General features: G+C 45.1%; 2 protein-coding genes across 2 annotated transcripts in view; one reads left to right on the top strand and one right to left on the bottom strand.

The window, feature by feature from the left end:
* Positions 1-4,082: 4,082 nt before the first annotated feature.
* vsir (V-set immunoregulatory receptor) overlaps positions 4,083-22,676 on the bottom strand; it is a 445,816-nt gene continuing 427,222 nt past the window's right edge. The window contains exon 8 of the transcript XR_014569821.1: positions 4,083-4,143. The gene's annotated coding sequence lies outside the window, so the exon portion shown is untranslated. The remainder of the gene's footprint in view (positions 4,144-22,676) is intronic.
* LOC310865703 (26S proteasome non-ATPase regulatory subunit 1-like) lies at positions 17,762-20,698 on the top strand (the record flags this gene model as incomplete). The annotated part of the gene is made up of 1 exon (XM_083774915.1): positions 17,762-20,698. One exon carries the CDS (start codon positions 17,762-17,764, stop codon positions 20,696-20,698), a length of 2,937 nt encoding a protein of 978 aa, XP_083631041.1.

The following is a 22,676-nucleotide window of genomic DNA, read 5'->3' as shown; positions in this document are numbered from 1 at the left end:
ACCCTTATTCAATAAACCATCTTAAAGGGTTCCCATGTCTGATGTTTGGTCTTTCCTAGTGAAATGGAGTTGAACAACTAAGGTTCGGGAGGTTTGGCCAAGCAGAAGACAACCCACCTGCCTGCCATCTCCTCCCTTGCCAACCAATACTCCACCCTTGCCAACCATGCCAACCACTCACCCACTTCCAACTAGCCTGGCCACTCCTACGTCGCCCATCACCGTGGGTACTTAAACTCAACCGTCAAAAATGCCCTTGTGCCAGTTTCTAGTAACCCACCCTCCCTCCCTTTCTCCATACTCTGCAGGTTCCAGAGGGGGTTTCTACTATATCACTCAGGCCTCGACCCCTAAGCCAAAGTATCTGGGTCCGCCCCCTCGAACCTCTGGTCCCACTATGTATTTCATGCCCTGGCCGTCTACACCACGCGTCCCATGCCTCGCATGCGACGCGTCCATAGGCGACCATGCTGGCTCACCATGTATTTTAACACAAAGAATGCTGGAAACGTATCCATACGCTTTATTAATCTCGAACGCCGTATGCGCAGAGCGTATCTATACGTTTTATACGTTTTTTTTATGATCATATTTATACGCGCCCGGACAACAAAGAAAGTAACACCGATCGTCTCTGGGAAGGTCCGGTATGTGATCCGGGAGTTAAAAGCCCCCCCCTCCTGAAAAGAGGTCTGGTCTATGGCCAAGCTCTCTCCTCGCATTACAGTTTCATTCCCCCCCCCCCACTCACCATCCACACAGATCCACTGGCTGGCTGTGTGTGTCTCCATTCCGCCGCCTCGTCCTCTCATTCTCGGAAATATAAACCCGTATATAAACCAAGAATGATCTGCAACGGTCGATCGCCATTTCACGCACACGGACAGGTATACGCGAAACGAATGACGTATTCTCGAAGGACCGCCATAGGAGAAGCAGTATAGATATGATCAACTGTCTTTTTTTCGCCGTCGCGTCGCCGTCGCGTCAGCCATGTTTGGACAAAGAAGCAGTATACTAGCATATATCACAGCCGTGGAACCCCCCCCCCCCCCCACTGCGAGTTGCGATCGATCGCTTTGCAGTTTGCATCTCTCTCATTCTCGGAAAAAAGATTCTCGGCAGTTGATCACCATAATCGCCATTAGCCATAGCGCCTTCGCCAGCCAATTGCAGTGATAAGACCGCAATGAAGGCGACTCTGGGACGTAATCGACCCGTTTGTAATGGATAACGAATACACATAGTTCATCCTAAACTGCGGAAGCCATCGAGTTGTCTGTCATTTTGTCGAAATCACAGCCAGCCGGGATTATTGTCTCTCGCTTATCGCTCCTGTGGTTCATGTCCAGACATGTCCAGGCATGTCAACCTCTCAAGTCACCGTTATGCTATCGTTCTGAAACGAAACGATCTGTGGAAGGTATCCTACACTGGTAGCCTACACTGATCAAGTTGATTTTGTTTACTGAGACAATGATCACATATGTGCACATAATCATCATCCTCATGAAGTTATCATAGCGAGTTATAAAGGTTTAAAGTCACAGAGATTGACAGGCAGATATAAACATAAATAAATTATTATCATATACATACTACACACTGAATGAAAGCCCTAAATGTCTAATTTTAGGAGGAAAACAAATAAAATACACATTGATCCCATATACAGTTTGTCAGTAGGCTATTGAATCCAGTTCAGGTATAAAATTCTCTTTTTCAGAGAGAACTTTAGAGAAAGCATGGACCTATAGAACTATTATTCACAAAATAAGGCCTATAGCGACATGTACATATTATATACCGTATGAAACAGAAGACTCTCTGCTTTCATAAGAAAAAAACTAATACTGTAATAATAATAAAAATCACACCCATGTGAAGTGAGCAGTGCAATGTTGTGAAGTGAGCAGTGCAACATTGCACTGCTCACTTCAAAGGGGTGTGATTTTTATTATTATTACAGTAGAAGTATTTTTCTTATGAAAGCAGAGAGTCTTATGTTTCATACGGTATATAGTATGTACATGTCGCTATAGGCCTTATTTTGTGAATATTTAGTTGTCGGGTCCATGTCTTAGTCTTAGTTATCTCTGGTGGGCACAAGCTGAATTCAATGACCAATTACTGTCAAACTGTATATGTGTACAATGTGTACTGTTTTCCTCCTAAAAGTAGACATTCAGGGCTTTCATTCGGTGTATGGTATGTATAGGATAGTATTTGTGCTCATAATTATAATTCTGTCGGTCTGAAAAAACTGAACTGAAATGTCTGTCAACTTCAACCTTCCATATCTCTGCTGTTTTTTCAAGCGAGCAGCGTGCCTTCAAAAGCAGGTGTTAGAAAAAGGTCAATATCTCCAGAATGGAAGATGGTAGAATCATATTTTTTTTAAAAAATTGAAGTGGACATGTTTGGCCTACTTTTGATTTATGCGATGTGATTCTCGCTATAAGAGGCCCCTCGCTGTGGGCCCCTAAAAAGTTCAAAAGTCCAATGTTAATCGCTTAGCACCAGCAAGCCTGAGCAAATAGAAAACTCTAGCATACAATGTGTTAAGCCTTGGCCGTTTATGTTGCGCAATCCATGATGCGCATGCGGCGCACCCATAGACGACCATGCTGCTTCACCATGTATTCCATGCCCTGGCCGTTTATGCCTCGCGTCCCATCATGCTTCGCATGCGACGCGTCCATAGGCGACCATGCTGGCTCCACCATGTATTTCATGCCATGGCCGTTTATACTGCGCGTCCCATGCTGCGCATGGGGCGCACTCATAGACGACCATGCTGCTTCACTATGTGTTCCATGCTTGGCCGTTTATACTGCGCGTCCCATGCTGCGCATGGGGCGCACTCATAGACGACCATGCTGCTTCACTATGTATTCCATGCTCGGCCGTTTATACTGCGCGTCCCATGCTTCGCATGTGGAGCACTCATAGACGACCTTGCTGGCTCACCATGTAGTATGTCATGGATGTTTATGTCGTGCGTCTCATGCTGCGCATGATACGCTCCCATAGACAACCATACCCCGCATTCATACTTCATGCATTGGCATTTGTGACAGCAAATGACCATACTCCACCCTTATTCAATAAACCATCTTAAAGGGTTCCCATGTCTGATGTTTGGTCTTTCCTAGTGAAACGTAGCTGTCAATGACTTGCAGATCCTCATCAATCCCCTGGAGTTCTGCTGGGTCCATGTTGGTCAGATTATACTGTCACGGTGAGACATGTGATATGGACCAAATGCAGAACCAAGAGCAGGCAGATAAAGTAGAATGATGATTTATTCACAACTAGACAGGACATACAACGGCAGGACACTGTGACAACAAACTATAATCTGACAAGGGAACACTTAACACTGGGAGGTATAAATAGACACAAAGACTAACTAGACACAGGTGCAACATAACTACAATCAACACATGATTGGCTGACACTAAACAGGTTACAGGACACAGGTGAATTGCAATGCAGACTGGTGAGACAAGGCAGGCAACAACAAATGGAGCAGACAAGAAACACCAGGAACACAACTACACAATAAGAGTACACCACAGACAGATATCGTGACAACTCCCAAATAAAAGCATTTGAATAACTACTGCAATCAGCCATGATAAACTGAATTGATGCCTATTGAACTTATGCACACCGGTGCACGGCTGCCATCTTGCCAGCAAGGCGCTAACTACGTGCAACTTCCCGTTGACAGCCCATCCAAACAGAAAAGTCCTATCTGATGGTATTAAACAACATCAAACTCACCAACATTGCAGCTGTACGAAAAGTATTCTCTTACTATCTGCAAAGTGTTTGTTTCATAAAATTCCACCGTAGGCATGTTATGAGCTACTTGCCTACTTGCTGTCAAGAGATTCCTTGCAGATGATTATTTTCTAAGTGTCAGAGTTTGGAAGCACTGGGCTGTTGAGCGATAGTCAACGAGCACTTCCAAACTCCAGCACTTCGAAAAGAAAATCACCTGCAACGAATTTCTTGACAGAAAGGAGCTCATTTTTATGAAACAAACACTTGAAAGAGGATATTTCAAGCTTTTCGTACAGCTGCAATGTTGGTGAGTTTGACGTTGTTTAATACAATTAGATTATTAGGACTTTTCTGTTTGGATGAATGGGAAGTTACACCTAGTTAGCACCTTGCTGGCAAGATGGCAGCCGTGTGCATAAGGTCAATATGTTGTTCACAAACACACTGTCTCACAGTGCTCAAGTATTCCATCCTTAGGTATACGGTCAAGTGCAAGCCTAGCTCAGGGAGTAGGACGCCCCTGCTTTAACATCATGTCCTGTGTTTTCGAAATCAGGATCACATTTTGTTTCATGATATCATACTATATATATCATCCTATGTGTCCATTAACTACTGTGTGTGTGTGTGTGTGTGTGTGTGTGTGTGTGTGTGTGTGTGTGTGTGTGTGTGTGTGTGTGTGTGTGTGTGTGTTGTCTCATTTTCACCCAGTTTCCATTACGAAAGTCGCGTTAATTTGGATTGGCTGACATGTTCCTCTGTAGATAGTTTCTGAAAGTAGGGCAGCTCCATCCGTTAGTCAGTGAATATGTTTTCTGTGCAAGAGACAACCCAGCAGCAGTGAAAGCCTCCGTCAGGCTGGTGGAGATGGATCAACTTGGTCTATTTTTGTGCATGCGTGCGTGCGTGAGTGCGTGCGTGCGTGCGTGTGTGTCGATTGAGCTTCACATTGCTGTTTGCTGTAGCAATTATGTGTACTTTTACATAAATCACTATGAATTGTATGCACCTGGTGAATAGTGTTGCTTAATGTTGAAGTTGAGTTATGTTCATCTGCTGCTTCTAATAACTGATGTGTAATTCATTTAAGTCCTAAAAATGAGTCAATCATTCAGAGACTATGCTACAGGACGCGCTGTGTGACATATACTGGGAGATGTTCCAGTCTTCCAGATAAGCTCTGACAAACAATGTCAGTACGGGGGTGGTTGGTGACGATCAAGCTTCATTCTTGGCAACAGTGGATGATGTTGTTCCCGCAGTTGATGGTGAAATATTTTCCCAATCACAAACTGTGGGCTGGCAGTTAATGATCCGTCGACATTGCGCACACTGCTGCTTATAGGCCTACTGCTGGACTGACTTGTGTCTGGAGAATGAGATTATGGGGGATATAAAGTAGCATGCTACAGGTTGAGAAGGATGATAGCTAGCATACCAAGTGGTGATACACATGGACAGACAGATTCCAATGACATGACATATCCATATAACAACAGCCAAAAGTATATATGTAAGGAAACTGTCGCAAATGAATACTGTTACATGAAACAGTGGCTCTCAACAGCCTGTGGACGGTGGATGTTGTGGTGGATGCATCCTGCTGTTGGTAAGATAATTAATATCCATAAAAAGATATCACACACCTAACACCGGGGGTGTTACCCTAACACCCCACAATATCAACTTCGACCCGCAAGTGACAATCTCACAGTGTGCAGGCAGTGTGTCTGACTTTCTGACGCACGGGCTGCACGTCAGTGAAAAACTAAGATTAAACCAGACACCCAAATCACATCGATAAATCTGTGGAGTTTTCAGTGCCACACACGCAGACATGTACATCAAAAAATATTACGTACTAATTACCTAAATATTCTGTAATGTGACTTTGCACATAGGCTATTCAGAAATGCAACTGGTGACCACTCCAAAATGTTTGGTTACCCCTCCGAGGCTGCATCTAAAGATTCTAAGAAGGGGGACAGGGAGAGGGGGGCCATTGAAACAGACGGGCAGCACCAGGAAAGCGGCAGACCCAGACGCCATCTCCATGTGAGTAGTCAAGACCCATGCTGATCTCCTGCCCTCCAGCGTTCACCACCATATTCAACCTCTCTCTGACCCTGTCCGGAGTCCTCACATGTACCAAGAGTGTTCCTGAACCCCCAAAACACCTTCCATCCAGCCCGAATGACTATACCATCAGTGTAAGTACCACTATACACTGACCTTGGTGCAGCCATGAATGCACTTTTGGACCTACTTTGACTATACTTGTCAAAAGTCTCATGGAGAGTAACTCCCATCCAATCAAGCCTGAGTGAGTGGCAGCTTGTCCATTGGCCACGCACAGGTGTTGGAGGCTCTATAAGTAGACCTGTCCTGCACTCATTCCCTCATTCATGCTCAGAAGATCACCACACCAGTGCCGCTTCTTGTCCACCACCCTCCAGAACACCATCTCTCTCCACCCTCGGAACCGTGTGCGTCAACGAGCAAACGTGAGTCAGAAACACATATGGAACATCCACTGTTTGTTCATCACCTCATCATGGACTCACTGCACTGCCCATGTGCTTTGGGTCAAATGTTTGTTCAGTTATTTCCTTTGGTTTATGGAAACTAGAGGCATCATGTGTATATTATATATATTTGACATATTATATTTATATGTATGTTTATATATTTCATATATGATTGATTGATGCTTTATTTATAATCTATTTGGCCTACATTATTACTGTTTGATTATTTAATTAACATAGTTATATCGTTTATCATATGTAATCCCATATTTGATGCTTTAAGATATAGTATTATAATATAATATAATATAAATCTGATATCTGATTTATGAATGATTTACCAAGTGCAACCTGACTTGATGATTATATGAATATTATTTATTATCTTGAATATGAATTGAGCTGCCATTTATGATTTGTTTGTTGGGATAGGTTTATTGATGCCAAATATTGTTTGTTTCCTTTGTACAGCACACACACACACACACACACACACACACACCAATAACTGTGTAAAGAGAATTCCTCTGCCTCTGCCTCTTCTGTGGTCAGCCTGCTCACCATTACTGTCCATTAAAAACCTGAACTATATCCGAGTGCCACTCTTTCAATACTCAGTTTGAGTATAGTCAGTAATTTACTGTTCCAAAACATCTACGAATAATGCCATCTCGCAGCTTGTGCATGCAGCACTGTCCCACCTTGACTAAAAGGAGAGATGGGGGGTTATTCTGCTATTAATTGACTTCAATTCAGCACTATCGTCCCTACCAGGCTTGGTGTAAAACTGTATAACATGGTATTCCCCCAGGTTGTCCCGGTGGGTGGACACACCTTTCACCCCCCACCCCCCCCCCCCCACGACACACACACACACACACACACCCCACCCTCCCCAGTGTTGGGTGGAGCCTTCTGCTGTATTCCCTTTATGCGCACGACTGTGTGGTCAAGCGTAGCTGTATACCATTACCATCAAGATTTACAGAGACAGACCAGGGGGGCAGTCAGACAGATATTTTGTGAAGCCTGAAACTTCATATAATTCATATTCATATTCATTCATTCATATAGTTCATATAATGGCCTGTTGTGGCGCTGTCACTGGACCCAAAAAAACCCATAGCCCCATAGAAGTCCATGTATTTGGGCCCAACTTCACCTAGACTGTATTACCTTAATAAACATGGTCATGAATACTTTCTGCTTCCAGTCACTAGTTTAAAGTCTCATTTCTAATGTCATAATATTCTTTTTGGAAAATGATGGTCCCATTTATAAAATAAATGACCATAAAGTCGCGTATGTTCTGAGGGGCGTGGCTACCGTTACAGTCTATGATCGGGAGTCCCCACCCACTCGAGTCAAAATAAAAACCAACGGAGAAGAAGGGGGTAAGTCCCGCCTCGTTGTCTGGGCAGCCAATGGCCAGCTGGGCCCAAACGGAGCCAGCCAATGGCCAGCTGGGCCCAAACGGATCTAGAAAGATGGCGACTTACAGTGCAGGAATAACAGGCTTCATTTTACGTCCATGTTAGACCCGGGGAACGCTTTGTCCATATTTTTTACAGTCTATGAGACAGACACAGTGGTTGTGGTGGTGGGCCTGCCGTCCGATCAATGAGCAATGTGGTTATTAGTTAAGGCTCTTGTTTATACGTTTCATTGGTTCTGGTTCAAGTAGCCTATTTATAAAACCCATAGACACAATTCTCCGTATTGCGGAGAATTGGGTACAGAGGCCACCTGGGAAACAGAAGGCTGTTTGCGTGTCCCTGAGCAAGACACTTAACCCTACCTGCTCCCATGCAGAGGCAGTGCATGGTCCCGTAGTGCCCACTGCTTGTTAGGGTGGGTTTGAACAATTCATTTCACTATACAGTGACAAATACTGCAAAGGAGTGCAGACCAAATTGTTATTATTTCACTTTCAATATATATATATATATATTTTAAAACAGAAATATCTCAAGAAGAAGAATTTTTTTAAACTAATGTTGTGTACTGTAGTATATTGGGGTATTAAAGGAGTAGTTCAACAAAAAAAACACCTGGTGCAGAACGGTAGAGGCTGAACTGCTGGAGATGGTTTTCTCATGGGGCACGGCGCAACTGGTTGCCAAAGACCGTGATAGGTGGAGGATCATTATCAATGCCTTATGCCCCATTGCGGCCGAAGAGTATAAGTAAGTAAGTCAACAAAAAAATGACATATTTTTTTTAATTACGCACCCCATGCCACGAAGCCTTGAATTCATGGAGGTTTTTTTTGTCGCATATCTACATCCAATAATTTGATGAGCCCTGGAATGCAGGTCTGTTGAGTCTCCCGGGTGCAATATTGCAGTGTAGTTTGCATTAAAACAGGATATTACTTGAACTTGAACCCATCCATTTCAGCTATCGAACCCACATAGCTCGTTTTTATTCATACACCTGCGTTAGAGCTTTGTCTATTCACGGTCCTCTCTCCTTCACTTCTCCTTATAGTTGTGGGTATAATATTAATATTTAACATATATTAAACACTTCAGCCCCCATATCTACAGTACATTGCGGCCATTTGAAAATAGCCAATCTGCAAGATCGGCTATTTTCTAAATATACATTTGAAAACTTGAAATTGGACATTCTGCATAGTGAGTGCTTTTCATAGTGAGTGGTAGAACCCTGCAAGACCCGGATATATTTCTACTTGCAAATGCTGGATTTTTTTTTCCTTAAGTAAACTTATCAATACTGCATTGTAGAACTACTCCATTACAAGTAAAAGTCCTGATTTAAAAATGTACTTTAGTAAAAGTATAGCCTACGAAAGTATTTGGAATCAAAATGTACTTAAAGTAAAAGTAAGTTATTTCCACATTTATAATGCATTATAATTCACTTATAACCTATAAACACGCATTATAAAGGTTTATAATTATGCAAAACAACTTATAACTAAAACATGAATAGTAGAGGAGTAGTCAGAGTACAAGCATGTAGATCTCCAATGCTTTTAATTCTATGATTAACCCCTTAAGCCCTATACTGTGTTGTATAACACATGATCTATTGTTCTATTGTATATCTTCCATTTGAATAGTTGAATCTATGCCTGCCTGGCCAATGTGCTGAAAAGGATCATAGTTTGTTTGTATCTGTGTTTTCATTATCCCCACATGAGTTTTGTAGTTTGTGAGCCAAATACAATTAATTCTATTGAATGCACTATACTAGCATATACAGTAGGTTCCGTGTTTCATTATAGTGATGGAAAGCTCAGCTATTTGTGTCACAGTTGGTTCTTGCATGATAAATGATTTATTATCTGGCTGCTACAGATGATCTTGCCATTGTATCTGCCAGAATGCACGGTGGACTGAATTAGGGTTTTGTGCCTCTCCACTGTGTGCTCAGAACTGCCTGAGCAAATCTCTCTCTCCATGCAGCATTTATATGCTGTATTTCTTAGATAGAGGAGTGTAGAAAAAGAATCCATGGCCAGAGATGGAGAGATCTGAGAGACAATGGGAGTCTGTTTCGATCAGTCGAAAGTCCTCGTGGCTCACAAGGAGGTCTGTGCAGTAACCATCGAGAATACTGAGGTATGGCCATCACCCTTTACGACCCCTCATGCTTTATTCTGTTCTCTTTGAGCCCAATCTCACCCAAACACGGTGAAATAGCACGAATTGGCAATTCCATATACTGTACATACACGGCTACAAAACCCCAAAATCCGTACATATTCTACAGTCTACTACTGTTTTGACCGCGACTGAGGCATCGTGACTTTAACTATAGTATGTACAGTATGGAATTGCCAAACCGTGCTATTTCACCGTGTTTGGGTGAGATTGGGTTTGACATTATTTAAGATTCTGTGCTATTGGGTTACAACTCGGCTGGGGCTGAGTCTGCTCTACCGAACTTTGCAAAGTTCGACAAGTTCGGTAAAGATGACGCCCCTCCGTCAGTCTATGGGTTGTCTCTTTACATCGGAGCTGTTTTCGGAGAAATGTACAGTAGCTTCGGTCCCCTTACTTATCTGCGAAGAGAAAAGCCTGCATGGTCACAACCTAAGGCAGAGAGTGCATAGCCGGAAGTGTTGGGCCGGAACATCTGTCACATGTATTTCCCCCGGATATAATATTTTCCGATCAACACTTGTTTCATACATGGAGAATGTAAACAGATTTGTAAAGTGTCAACGTCATTTCCTTGGGTGGTACTTCGACCAAAATCCTGCTACTTCCGTCAAATTCCAGCCTACAGCGTTAGTGTAAGTCTTGTCCAGCGTGAGAGAAATGCACTGATGGATGATATCTTGAAATGAGCTTCATGTCAGCCACTACTACTACATAGAGCCAAGTAGAGAACATTAACATGAAATGTCCTCATTTAATTTATTGGTTGCCAGATCGGATGGCATACCCCTGGGTTTGGATGGAGGGGTGATTTAGAGCTGAGAACTCCAGGCCAGCTGGGTTATTTATGTGTGTACATTAGTGTGCATGCATATGTGCAAAACAGTTTGTGTGTGCACAATTATGTGTAGACGGGTAGGGGAAAACAATAACTGATTAAACCAAGGGAGGAAGAGCAAATCCATTCTCTTCTCACGCGTGCACACATACCATCACGGGCCAATACCAACACCCCTTCTCCCTACCACTTTGCCCTATACCCATCCACTTCTGCATGTTCAGAGGTAGGTTGCATCTACAGTAACCTTCCTCCATAGCCCTGTATTTGGAGGGAAGTCAGATGCAGACTTCAAAAGGAAGGGGAGATTACCAACTAAGCTTCTTGTAAAGATGGAACATGGCTACCATACCGGTGCAGTGAAGGAAGCTCATATCTTTGCAAATAAGCATGCAAACATTTTAAAATCCATTGGGATTGCTTACTTTAATGTAAAGGAACATGCAATTGGATCATTTAGACACGCATTTCAGAAAACCGTGATCACAATGTCAATGAGTAAACGATGACCTGTGTAATGTTCAAAAATGTTGCGTGTGTGAAGTTTTTTGGAAACACAGTCCAGCAGTGAATGTTCTGCAAATTGTTCGTCTGTTTGGCTATATCTTGGATATTAAATGAACATTGCAGAAATGTATTTGAGAACTAATGCTATTTTTGCTGAGGGATTTCGGCGATAACACTGAAATAACTAATGTACAAACATAAACGGTTATTGTCAATCAAGAATACGTCATCTTATGGCCAAATTTGTCACTATAATAGTTGTCAGACTTGTCACTAATAGTGACAAGTATTAAATATTTTGGAATTTTAGAATTTTGTGTAGTGCAGCTACAGTATGGAATAACAAAACAATGCCATTGCAGATGCTCAGTTGCAATATTTCATCATCTGCCAAAAAGCCACTGGGGGAAGACCAGAGTTGGGTGAACTTACCCCCGAAGGCTCCATTTGGTAGAGCCTCAGCCTACTGTCTTCCTCAGGAGAGTTGGGGAAGAGAAGAGCGTGTTTTTGTAACCTAAACGTCTTTAGATCATTTGACAAGGCAGGTATGCTGACAGTGTGGCATTGAGGCTCGAGAGACACGGTCGAGTGAGTGAGTGAGCGTCTGTGGCGAGCAGCCGATGGAGGTCATGTCTGTGTCGACGCGTATGATTGCTCCTGTCTCAACCAATCACAGGCAGAGTCTTCCACATGCCATCCCTGGGGAAAACAGTATCGTGGACCCCCTAACTCCTCGAGCTATAGGGCACTTTACAAGTAGAGGTAGGGTGAAGGTGGAGTAAATGGGATTAGCCAAAGACTCACCATATTTCACTCTCATTTCTGTTGAGTTCTGTGTTGCAAGGCCATTGCAGCATTTAGCCTCTTAAAAGAAGCATTCATTAGAGTACAATTTAAGTACTTTAGCTTAAAGATTGGATCATGCCTGCCTTTTAGCCGCTGGCAACTGTTGCTCTTTGTAAAATGAGGCCTTGCAATGCTGTACTGTAGAAGGACACCACTCTTCAGAATGTTGTCTTCAAGCAGTACGTTTGAAGCTATTAGAAATGGCAATTAAGCATGTCAACATAACGTACAAACAAACAGTACAATGGGATTTGGGAGATTATCCAGCTGTACAAAAATGTGTAGAGTTATCTAGCTATATCAGTGTTTTGCAGGGACGTTTCCCTCAGTCGTTTAGCAAACACAGATCTACCAGACAATAAAAAGAGCTGTGCATCATGTATACGAGAGTCTTTAGATAATATTCATCTGGGATATGTGATGGAATCCCTGGCTGCAGCCCAATTTCCATGTGCTGCCAGCTGCAGCTAAATGATTACTTGCTGCATCTTCTCCTGCCTGGACATATTCATAGAACTGGAAGGCTCTGAGGGAGGGAGAGAAAACACACGCAGGTTTATTCAACATAATCAGCCGACGGGTAATCCTATTGGCAGTGAAATAAGATTAGCATTACACGGCGACGCACTGGTGCCAATCTCTGTACTGAGTTTAGTTGTGAACCTGGATGGGGTACCTGCCAGCCATCTCGATTTTAACATGGGGAGAAACAGCTGGGCAAGGACAATTATTCTGTCAGGTTGCACGGTTGGAATGCATTTTTGGGGGGGATGTTAATGACTGTGAGGTGATTTACTCCTATTTATTATCTCACTTGAAGAGATACATCATTGAGCATACACATACTGTACTGTACAGTATTACTATAGATATTGTTTCTCTTCCAGTTCCAGTGATGTGGTTATTGCATCTTTATTACTGTCAGTGGGCTAATCTATAAATAAAATAAAATGAATGCCTCATAGATTTGTATTTAATTTAATCAAAGCACACAAACTGCATCAAATGTAAGTTGTGATGAAACTTGGTAGTGGCACTAATTATTTTAGCTCCTAATACAGCAAACACGTAAAAGTGCCCCTCATAAATCAGGTAGTCAGGTAGTTCATTGTGGGCCAGAAATGTTCAACAATGTAATGTACGTATGAATCTCATACTGATTATCAGCAGATGAGTTTGTTTTTAAATTGTATACCTTTATTATGGTGAAATTCTGTTTCAGCTTCACCCAGATGCTGGGTGCTCAGATGGTCATGACCTAATAAGCTACGGCCAACCCGCTATACGGTCAACTGTGCAGAGAGAGAAACATAAAAACGTCCCATGAAATCATCATTAAATTATTTTAAGGATTCCTTTATGCATTTTTCAAAGAAACTGTAGCCTGAAGAGAAAAGCAGCCCCATCTTATTCTGATAATAATAATGACTGTAATAATAATAATGACTACCCCATGCAAAAGCCTCCAAGCTATATCGTTCCCCACAAAACGCCTTAAGATGGATGAGAGGCATGCAGGCCTCAATGGATTATAATTGGATAAACAAGCCTATATTGTTTTGGCTTTGTGCCTTTCCCCTCATTTGTTGTTTGGGGGGGGGTGGGGTGGGTGGGAGGGCTTGTTACAGCGAGACAGTGTGATTTAAAAAGCTTTACGACATTGACTGAAGCAAGCACATGAACACATAATTATCTTCATAAGGTCTCTCTTGAGCTGTATTTCACAAGATATCATCATGGCTGCAAATGAATCATAAGTTGAAAGCATTAAGCCCTTTAAACTGCGTTGTATTAAGCCCTTTAAACGGCGTTGTACAACGCATAGCCAAAATAGACTATAGCATTGCTATTGGGCATTTGGCCATTTTGAAAATAGCAGATCTGCAAGATCACAATTCGTCGCAATGCGACGCATTGTGATCTTGTAGATCTGCTATTTTCAAAGGATTTGTATACATCTTAAAACTAGTGAAATGGGACATTCTGCACAATGAATACTTTTACTTTTGGTACTTTAAGTACATTTTGATGGCAATACTTTTACTCAATTTTGATATTTTGAATTCTGGACTTTTACTTCTAACGAAGCAGTTCTACAGTACATTGCAGTATCGACACTTTTACTTAAGTAAAACATTCCACCACATGGGACCACATTCCACCACATGGGTATCACCCTCAGAGATGGTCTCTCAAAGCAAGGGCATCTTTATCAGGAATGAACCAGCTGTAGCCCTGTCCATTTCTTCAGGCTCCTCCTGGGCGCAGTAGAAGTTCAAGGCCATGCAGTGCCCATCATCCCTCTGTGTGTTAAGCATGTGCAGCAGCTATATCTGGTTGGACCATATAATGTATAACCTAATTCTGATCAGTGTTTGGGTCTATTGTATTACGCCTCTTGTGCAGATCCAAATAAAATAATTCAAGTGTGTGTGTGTGTGTGTGTGTGTGTGTGTGTGTGTGTGTGTGTGTGTGTGTGTGTGTGTGTGTGTGTGTGTGTGTGTGTGTGTGTGTGTGTGTGTGTGTGTGTGTGTGTGTGTGTGTGTGTGTGTGTGTGTGTGTGTGTGTGTGTGTGTGTGTGTGCACGCATGGGTGTAGCACATGTAAAATAAAGTAGCCCAAGGCAATTAGATTTCATGAATATCATCTATGCATGAAAGACGCCTGCCACAAACAGATGCAATGGAAATGGAAATACACAGCTGTTTTCATTTCCTTCTGTGAAGATTCAGATCATCTGGGTTTATGGGGGTTAGAGGGTAACACATACACACAGGCACACACACACACACACACACACACACACACACACACACACACACACACACACACACACACACACACACACACACACACACACACACACACACACACACACACACACACACACACACACCATTCTCTGGTACACAACACACAAAAGGGACCCACAGAGATTAAAAAAATATTCTGGAGGCAGAAACTCATTTCTAACAAATTTGCTCATCCGCTGTCACCAGCTGTTTCAAGACTATCGATCAAAAGGAATTGTGTGCTGAAAGGCAATCAAAGAGATGTAAGTAAAAGGGGGGAAAGAAAGTGGTCAGGTAAAGACCACTGGAGAAATACAGTGATGTACTTTTATTAGTTTTCGTTTATTTTTGTTCTGTGCATCAGTGGGGCGTTGAATTGATAGCATTCATGTTGATTTCACAATCCAATACTGGGGTGCATTTATTGATTTTTATCTTTCTGTCCTTATTCACACTCTCTTGCACTGCGACGCGTTGTGAGCTTCTAGATTGGCTATTTTGAGCATGCAACCAAGTGTCAAATGACTTATACTGGATCACTTGTCCACTAGTCCCTTCCTAACATTTTTGTCTAGTTTTTATTTGTTGACAAAATTGTCAAGATATTTAGTGTAGTTTTAGTCATCATAGCTTAGTTTTTATTTAGTTTTTGTCAGTGAAAAAAGGTAGTCGACGGACATTTTTCGTCATAGTTTTAGTCGACAAAACACACTTATGGTGTTAACTGGTGCGTGCATGATGTGCGTGCGTGCGTTTGTGCAAGAGACAGACAGACAGACAGACAGGGATAGAGGGTTGTTCAGATTGTCTCGGGCAGTGGAACCCCCAGGTGGTGTACGTGACACCAACCAACTCAAAAGGTAAACAATATAACATGAGATGATCTTTGACCCGAGGCAAGTAACTGACCGTGATCCAGTTCATCATAACTCATTTTTACATTCACGTGTCAGCCTGCGCGACAGCTATAAAAGAAAGCCCAGAGCCTGCATGAGCATAGGGCAGTTATAAACAAGCGATAAAAATTATTGCAAACTCTCACCTTCCCAATCTGACAAATCTCAGTCAGCCATGACGAAGAAGTGAAGATCAAACCGCTTGAAGCTATCATTTATTCCAGGCCCCATCAAGCTGCTGAACACAAAATAAACATAGTGCAAAAGAGCAACTTGCAATACACTTTACATTTGAACTACTGTAAGTATAGTCATATGTCTCTTGTCATATTTTAAAGCAACTATCTAGTATATAGTTTCAAAAGCTTCTCATGTTTTTGTGATATTTCTTTACGTGAAGCAATGGACTGTAGTAGTCATAATTATGTCTCTTGTGTTATCATATATTTTAAAGCAACTATCTAGTATATAGTTTCAAAAGCCTCTCATGTTTTTGTGATATTTCTTTACGTGAAGCAATGGACTGTAGTAGCAAGCAAAGATGTCAGGCATGCATCAATAACCTTGAGTGACGCATCAAAGCAAGCTGCTGTAATCAGAATTTAGAGCGCAGTGTTTAGCGCAATCACACCGCCGCGCAATATTTCATGTGAAATAAACGATAGCCAACATTATGATTATAATAGAAATCACACTTGTGTGAAGTGAGGGACGCCTGGAAATACATGTCAGTTTAAAGTGCTCTAAACAAACCTTAAAAAAAGTCCATAGACTTAGCTGCCATATGATGTAATTTAATGAATGAACGCCCTACCCTGTTATGCAATTCCCGTTATATCCATTGGCAGAGTACCCGTTGTTACCGTCTGTCGTATGGCAGATGTGGGGAATTTACTGAATCGAGCTTAGACTGGGGTTGCCATGGCAATCAATTGGCAGACCCTGGAAATTGTACAGGTGTGGGGACCAAAGTAAGCTTAGGCTGATGGCAATGAATTGGCTCATTAGGGTCACTGCCAGGGCCTTTTGTGGTGGTTCTGGAGAACCGCCTAATCGCCTATACGACCGGCTCAAGCCCGGGCACTGCAATCCCGCAGGTCGTCTCGTCTGCGACGCGTTTGTCGAATTTGAAGTTGGTGTGGCGAACGGTTCTCGAGTTACATGCATTACAGATGTTCGTACATACGTACAGAGATTGGGTGCATTTATCGTAATAAAAAAAACCCGTGTGAAGTGAGGGGTGCTCTTATCATCGTACATCATCCATTCATTGTCAATGGGTATGTGTAGGACAAAAATTGCCGATTTGCTCGTCTACATACAGTATGAATTCTCCATTCATTGTCAATGGCATTTAGTGGTTGTGTTAGGACAAAAGGGCCGATTTGCTCGTCTACATATGATTAAATTCCTCATTCATTGTCAATGGCATTTAATGTTTGTGTGAACACAGAAATAGCCGATTTGCTCAGACACAAATTACGTAAATTCTCCATTCATTGTCAATGGCATTTAATGTTTGTGTTAGGACAAGAATCTACACTATAGCTGAATATAGCAGGGGCTAGTGCCCCTCAACAATAACAGGACTGCATGCATCGCTTCTGATTGGCTTCAGTGACAATCCTGAAAGGAGCAATGTGCATTTTGAACCCAGATTCAATTGACGCAAATGTGTGTGCGATGATGTCATACATTGTTTTGCATCACCGCTTTGATGCAAAATGAAGCGATGAAGGGGTGACGTCATGAAATGGTGACTATAAAAAGCTGGACACTGTCAGACACTTGCTGTATTGTGTACACTTGCTGTACACATACATGCTGTATTGTTGAGGCAGATACTGTTTACCACCGTCTGCTAGTCAAAGGCCCAAACGGAACCTAGGTATTGAGTCAGGAAGTAAACATGCTAACATCTGGAAGTAACATGCTAACGTCTGGAACGATAACGTCCGCTGCCGGACTCATCTCCCTCCTGGACGAGGACGACCCCCAGCTCCAGGAGTTCTCCCTGCGGAAGCTCAACTCCATCGTCAACGACTTCTGGCCCGAGATCTCTGGCTCCGTGGACAAGATCGAGGCCCTATACGAGGACCAGTCCTTCCAGAGGCGGGACCTGGCCGCCCTGGTGGCCTCCAAGGTCTTCTACCACCTCGACTCGTTGGAGAACGCCCTGAGCTACGCCCTGGGTGCCGGCAAGTACTTCAACGTCGCCGACGGCTCCGAGTACGCGGAGACCATCATCTCCAAGTGCGTGGACCACTACACCCAGCTGCGGGTGGAGAACGACGACCTGCCCGAGAGCGAGCGGAAGCCCATCGACCCACGCCTGGAGGCCATCGTCAACAAGATGCTGGAGGGCTGCCAGGACAGGCCGGCCATCGGCATCGCCCTGGAGACCCGGCGCCTGGACTTGTTCCGGGAGACCGTTGAGCGGTCACACGACCGCGCCGGCCTCCTGGCATACAGCCTGAAGGTGTGCACGTCCGCCATCTACAACAAGAGGTTCCGCAGCCGGGTGTTGCGCGTTCTGGTGGAACTCTACGAGACCCTGGAGAGGCCCGACCTCATCAGCGTCTGCCAGTGTCTGATCTTCCTTCACGAGCCGCAGAAGGTCGCCGCTGTCCTGGAGAAGCTGGCGAGGGGGGAGGAGGAGGACGTGCTGACGGCATACCAGATCTGCTTCGACCTGTACGAGAGCGCCAGCCAGCAGTTCCTCTCCGTGGTCATCCAGAACCTCCAGGCCTCCGCCGCAGCTGCCATGCCCCACAGCCCCCCTGCCACCACTGGCGCCGTCGTGCCCGCCACGCCCGCCGTCGGCAGAGACGGCGACGCGATGGAAACGACAGACGCTAAGGCAGGGAGCTCCGTCGGCAAGTCGGCGGAGACGAAAGACAAACTCGAGGAGCAGACAGTCACCAAGATGGTCCGAATCCTTGGCGGGGAGACGGCCATCGAGCTGCACCTGCACTTCCTCATCCGGAACAACAACACAGACCTGATGATCCTCAAGAGGACGAAGGATGCCGTGCGGAACTCGGTGTGCCACACAGCCACGGTCATCGCCAACGCCTACATGCACTGCGGCACGACCAGCGACCAGTTCCTCCGCGAGAACCTGGAGTGGCTGGCCCGCGCCACCAACTGGGCCAAGTTCACGGCCACGGCCAGCCTGGGCGTCATCCACCGGGGCCACGAGAGGGAGGCGCTGCAGCTCATGGCCACTTACCTGCCCAAGGACGCCTCCTCCTCCTCTGCTGGCTCCGCCTACCAGGAGGGCGGCGGCCTGTACGCGCTAGGCCTGATCCACGCCAACCACGGCGGACCAATGGTGGACTACCTGATGGGCCAGCTGAAGGGCGCCAGCAGCGAGGTGGTGCGTCACGGTGCGGCGCTGGGCCTGGGCCTGGCGGCACTGGGCACGGCACGCCAGGACGCCTACGACCTCCTGAAGGCCACGCTGGACCAGGACGATGCGGTGGCGGGCGAGGCGTGCGGCCTGGCACTGGGCCTGGTGATGCTGGGCTCGTGCTCGCCACAGGCCGTGCAGGACATGGTGGGCTACGCGCGGGACACGCGCCATGAGAAGATTCTGCGTGGCCTGGCGGTGGGCGTCGCCCTGGTCATGTACGGCTGCGCCGAGGAGGCGGACGAACTCGTCGGGACGCTGTGCCGCGACAAGGACCCCGTGCTACGGCGCGCGGGCATGTACGCGCTGGGCATGGCCTACTGCGGCTCCGGGAACAACCGGGCCATCCGACGGCTGCTGCACGTGGCGGTGAGCGACGTGAGCGACGACGTGCGGCGTGCCGCCATCGAGTCGATGGGCTTCATCATGTTCCGCACGCCGGAGCAGTGCCACAGCGTGGCTGCGCTGCTCGCCGAGAGCTACAACCCGCACGTCCGCTGCGGCGCGGCCATGGCCCTGGGCGTCTGTTGTGCCGGCACGGGCAACAAGGAGGCCATGGCCCTGCTGGAGCCCATGACCAACGACCCAGTCAACTACGTCCGCCAGGGCGCTCTCATTGCCTCGGCACTCGTCATGATCCAGCAGACGGACGCCACCTGCCCCAAGGTGGGCCACTTCCGCACGCTGTACGCCAAGGTGATCAACGACAAGCACGACGACGTCATGGCCAAGTTCGGCGCCATCCTAGCGCAGGGCATTCTGGACGCAGGCGGGCGCAACGTGACCATCTCGCTGCAGACACACGCGGGCCACACCCACATGCCCACCGTGGTGGGCCTGCTGGTCTTCACGCAGTTCTGGTTCTGGTTCCCGTTGGCCCACTTCCTGTCGCTGGCCTTCACGCCCACGGCTGTCGTCGGCCTCAACAAGGACCTGAAGATGCCCAAGGTGAAGTTCTGCTCCAACTGCAAGCCCTCCACCTTTTGCTACCCGCCCGCCCTGAAGGTGGCCAAGGAGAAGGAGAGGGAGAAGGTGTCCACGGCCGTGCTCTCCATCACGGCCAAGGCCAAGAAGAAGGAGCGTGAGAAGAAAGAGAGGGAGGAGGACAAGATGGAGGTGGAGCCTGCCGTGCATGCGCAGGACACGAAGAAGGAGAAGATGGAAGCGGAGAAGGAGAAGAAGAGAGAGCCGCCGGCAGAGCCCGGCCTCCATTTCCTGGAGAACCCAGCCCGGGTGATGCCGGCGCAGCTCCGAGTTCTCAGCATGCCAGAGAGCTGCCGCTACCGGCCCTATAAGCCGCTGTCGGCCGGCGGCATCATCATCCTGAAGGACACCCAGCAGGAGGCGGAGGAGGAAGAGCTAGTGGAGCCGGTCTCCTCCCATGGTCCCGGCGTGGAGGAGGAGGAGGGCCAGGAGCCCGAGCCCCCGGAGCCCTTCGACTACGTCGAGGAGTAGAGCGACAAGGTGGAGCTAATGATCGCTGAAGACCTCTGTGTATATACCAGCGCCATTTAGATGAGAGAGTTGCGTCATTGAGGGGGCAGAGAATGAACTCTCAAGCGCTAGTCAAGCAGAGCTTGAGTGTGACAAGTGATTGTTTCAAATACATTGTTTTCATCAAGAGCGGCGTAAAAATAAACGTCAATATAATGATATCGTTTGCAAATCAGAAAGCAAGGTATCCAAAAATAACCTGTGACATGTCTTCTTTCATTTGTCTGCATCGATCATTTTTTTTACAAAGGTCACGGTCAATAAAAAAATTATGTTTGTTCATGCTTGTCTACTCTATACTCCCATGTAGATTCCAGTGCATTCTGTCAACCCAGAGGTTGACAGAATGCTCCTCCTCCAGGGCTTTGTCACACTTCGGCTCCCCCATCTATGCTCTCCTTAGCCGCCATGGCGAACAGAGATGTCGTAACATCTCCATAACATATTGTCCATTTTTTAGGTTTTTCATTTATTTTCTATTTTTTTTTATAAATCATTGCTATTGAACACCCTTATGTCTGTGTATTGTTTAGAAGATATTTAACCAATGAAAAGTAGTAAATAGCGCTTGGGACAAAAACCTCTTAATTCCATTGGACCCCCAAACTGTCTGCTATAACAACTAACTCCACCCCCTCGCATGGAATTGACAATATATAAAGTCACAACACTATTGTGATTTTATATAGGTTTTCTTCATTTCCTGAAAAATATATAACTTTTCAACTAACATTTGAGTTAAGTGGCTTCTTCCCGACAGCATGAGATATATTCTCCATCTCCTACCCATCCTAATCTTTTGCAGCAGCTTCACGTCGCTCGCTTACAATGAATGTCATACGGCATCAAATCATCTTATTCTGACCATTCACAAATTGCGTCCTCACATTTCTTGTCCTGTTTACACACTTTTGTGTTTACAGACTTTTGTCTTCATTGTTTGAACCCTCTAAGCTTCTCTCCTTCCCTCCCTGTTTGGACGTCAAAATCAAATCCCAAGAAGCTTTATGTTTAGTGTTCAGAAACAGTACAGACTTTCTTTCAGGCAATGTTCGGAACATGTTAATGACAATGGCTTATGTCCTTCAGCAGCTATAGTGGCAGCATTAAAGGTTATCTTGTAAATAGTGATAGCCAAATGACAAGTCTAGGGGCTCATCCTTCTGTTTGTGTCATTTGGCTATCACCTTTAGGGCCAAAGCATGAGCTATTGTACCCGTTTCATCATTGATTGTCTCCTTATCGTTAGATAACAGGTGGTATAGCATCTGCCCCTTCAAACCATCTGCAATTCTTCCCTCTTGATTGTATTCATCAATTTCTTTGCCTTCCTCCTTTGCACCTATACTCTCCAATTCCTTCAATTTCAAGCATGACAAAAGATAGACAGGGGTGCGTGCCCTACGGACGCATGAATGCATGAACACACACACACACACACACACACACACACACACACACACACACACACACACACACACAGTACATGAAAACTCAGTTCAGTAGATGGAAAGAAAGGTCAGGTGTTCTGTCCTCACTATACGTTGGGTGTACAGTCTGTATGGCTTGGCAGACAGCTAACAAAGTTTCCAATAAAGCTCCAAAAGGCAGTGACTTGGTTTAGGTTCTTTACTGGTGATAACTTGTAACTTTGTAATTTACAAGAAGTCTACACAATTTGTATACACAGTATGTAGATGTATAAGAATTGTTATTTCTCTCCTAATGGTACCGACATCAATACAGCATGGAATTGGGGGCAAAAACTAAAACATATTTCGTTTTGGGTCTGAGAGACTAACATACCTCATCAAAATTCCGTGGCTCAAATAAATGCAGAATAAATAATGGGCCCTGGTATCAAAATGGTTGAAAACCAGTACCACTGATAGACAACAATACACCAAAATGCTTCCTTCCGCTTCCCGGATCTATAAAG

This window comes from Protomyctophum parallelum (assembly GCF_964188405.1).
Source record: "Protomyctophum parallelum genome assembly, chromosome: 10".
NCBI classification, from domain to species: Eukaryota; Metazoa; Chordata; class Actinopteri; order Myctophiformes; family Myctophidae; genus Protomyctophum; species Protomyctophum parallelum.
The sequence above is the reverse complement of the archived record's forward strand: the minus strand, read 5'-3'. Positions and strand labels throughout refer to the sequence as shown.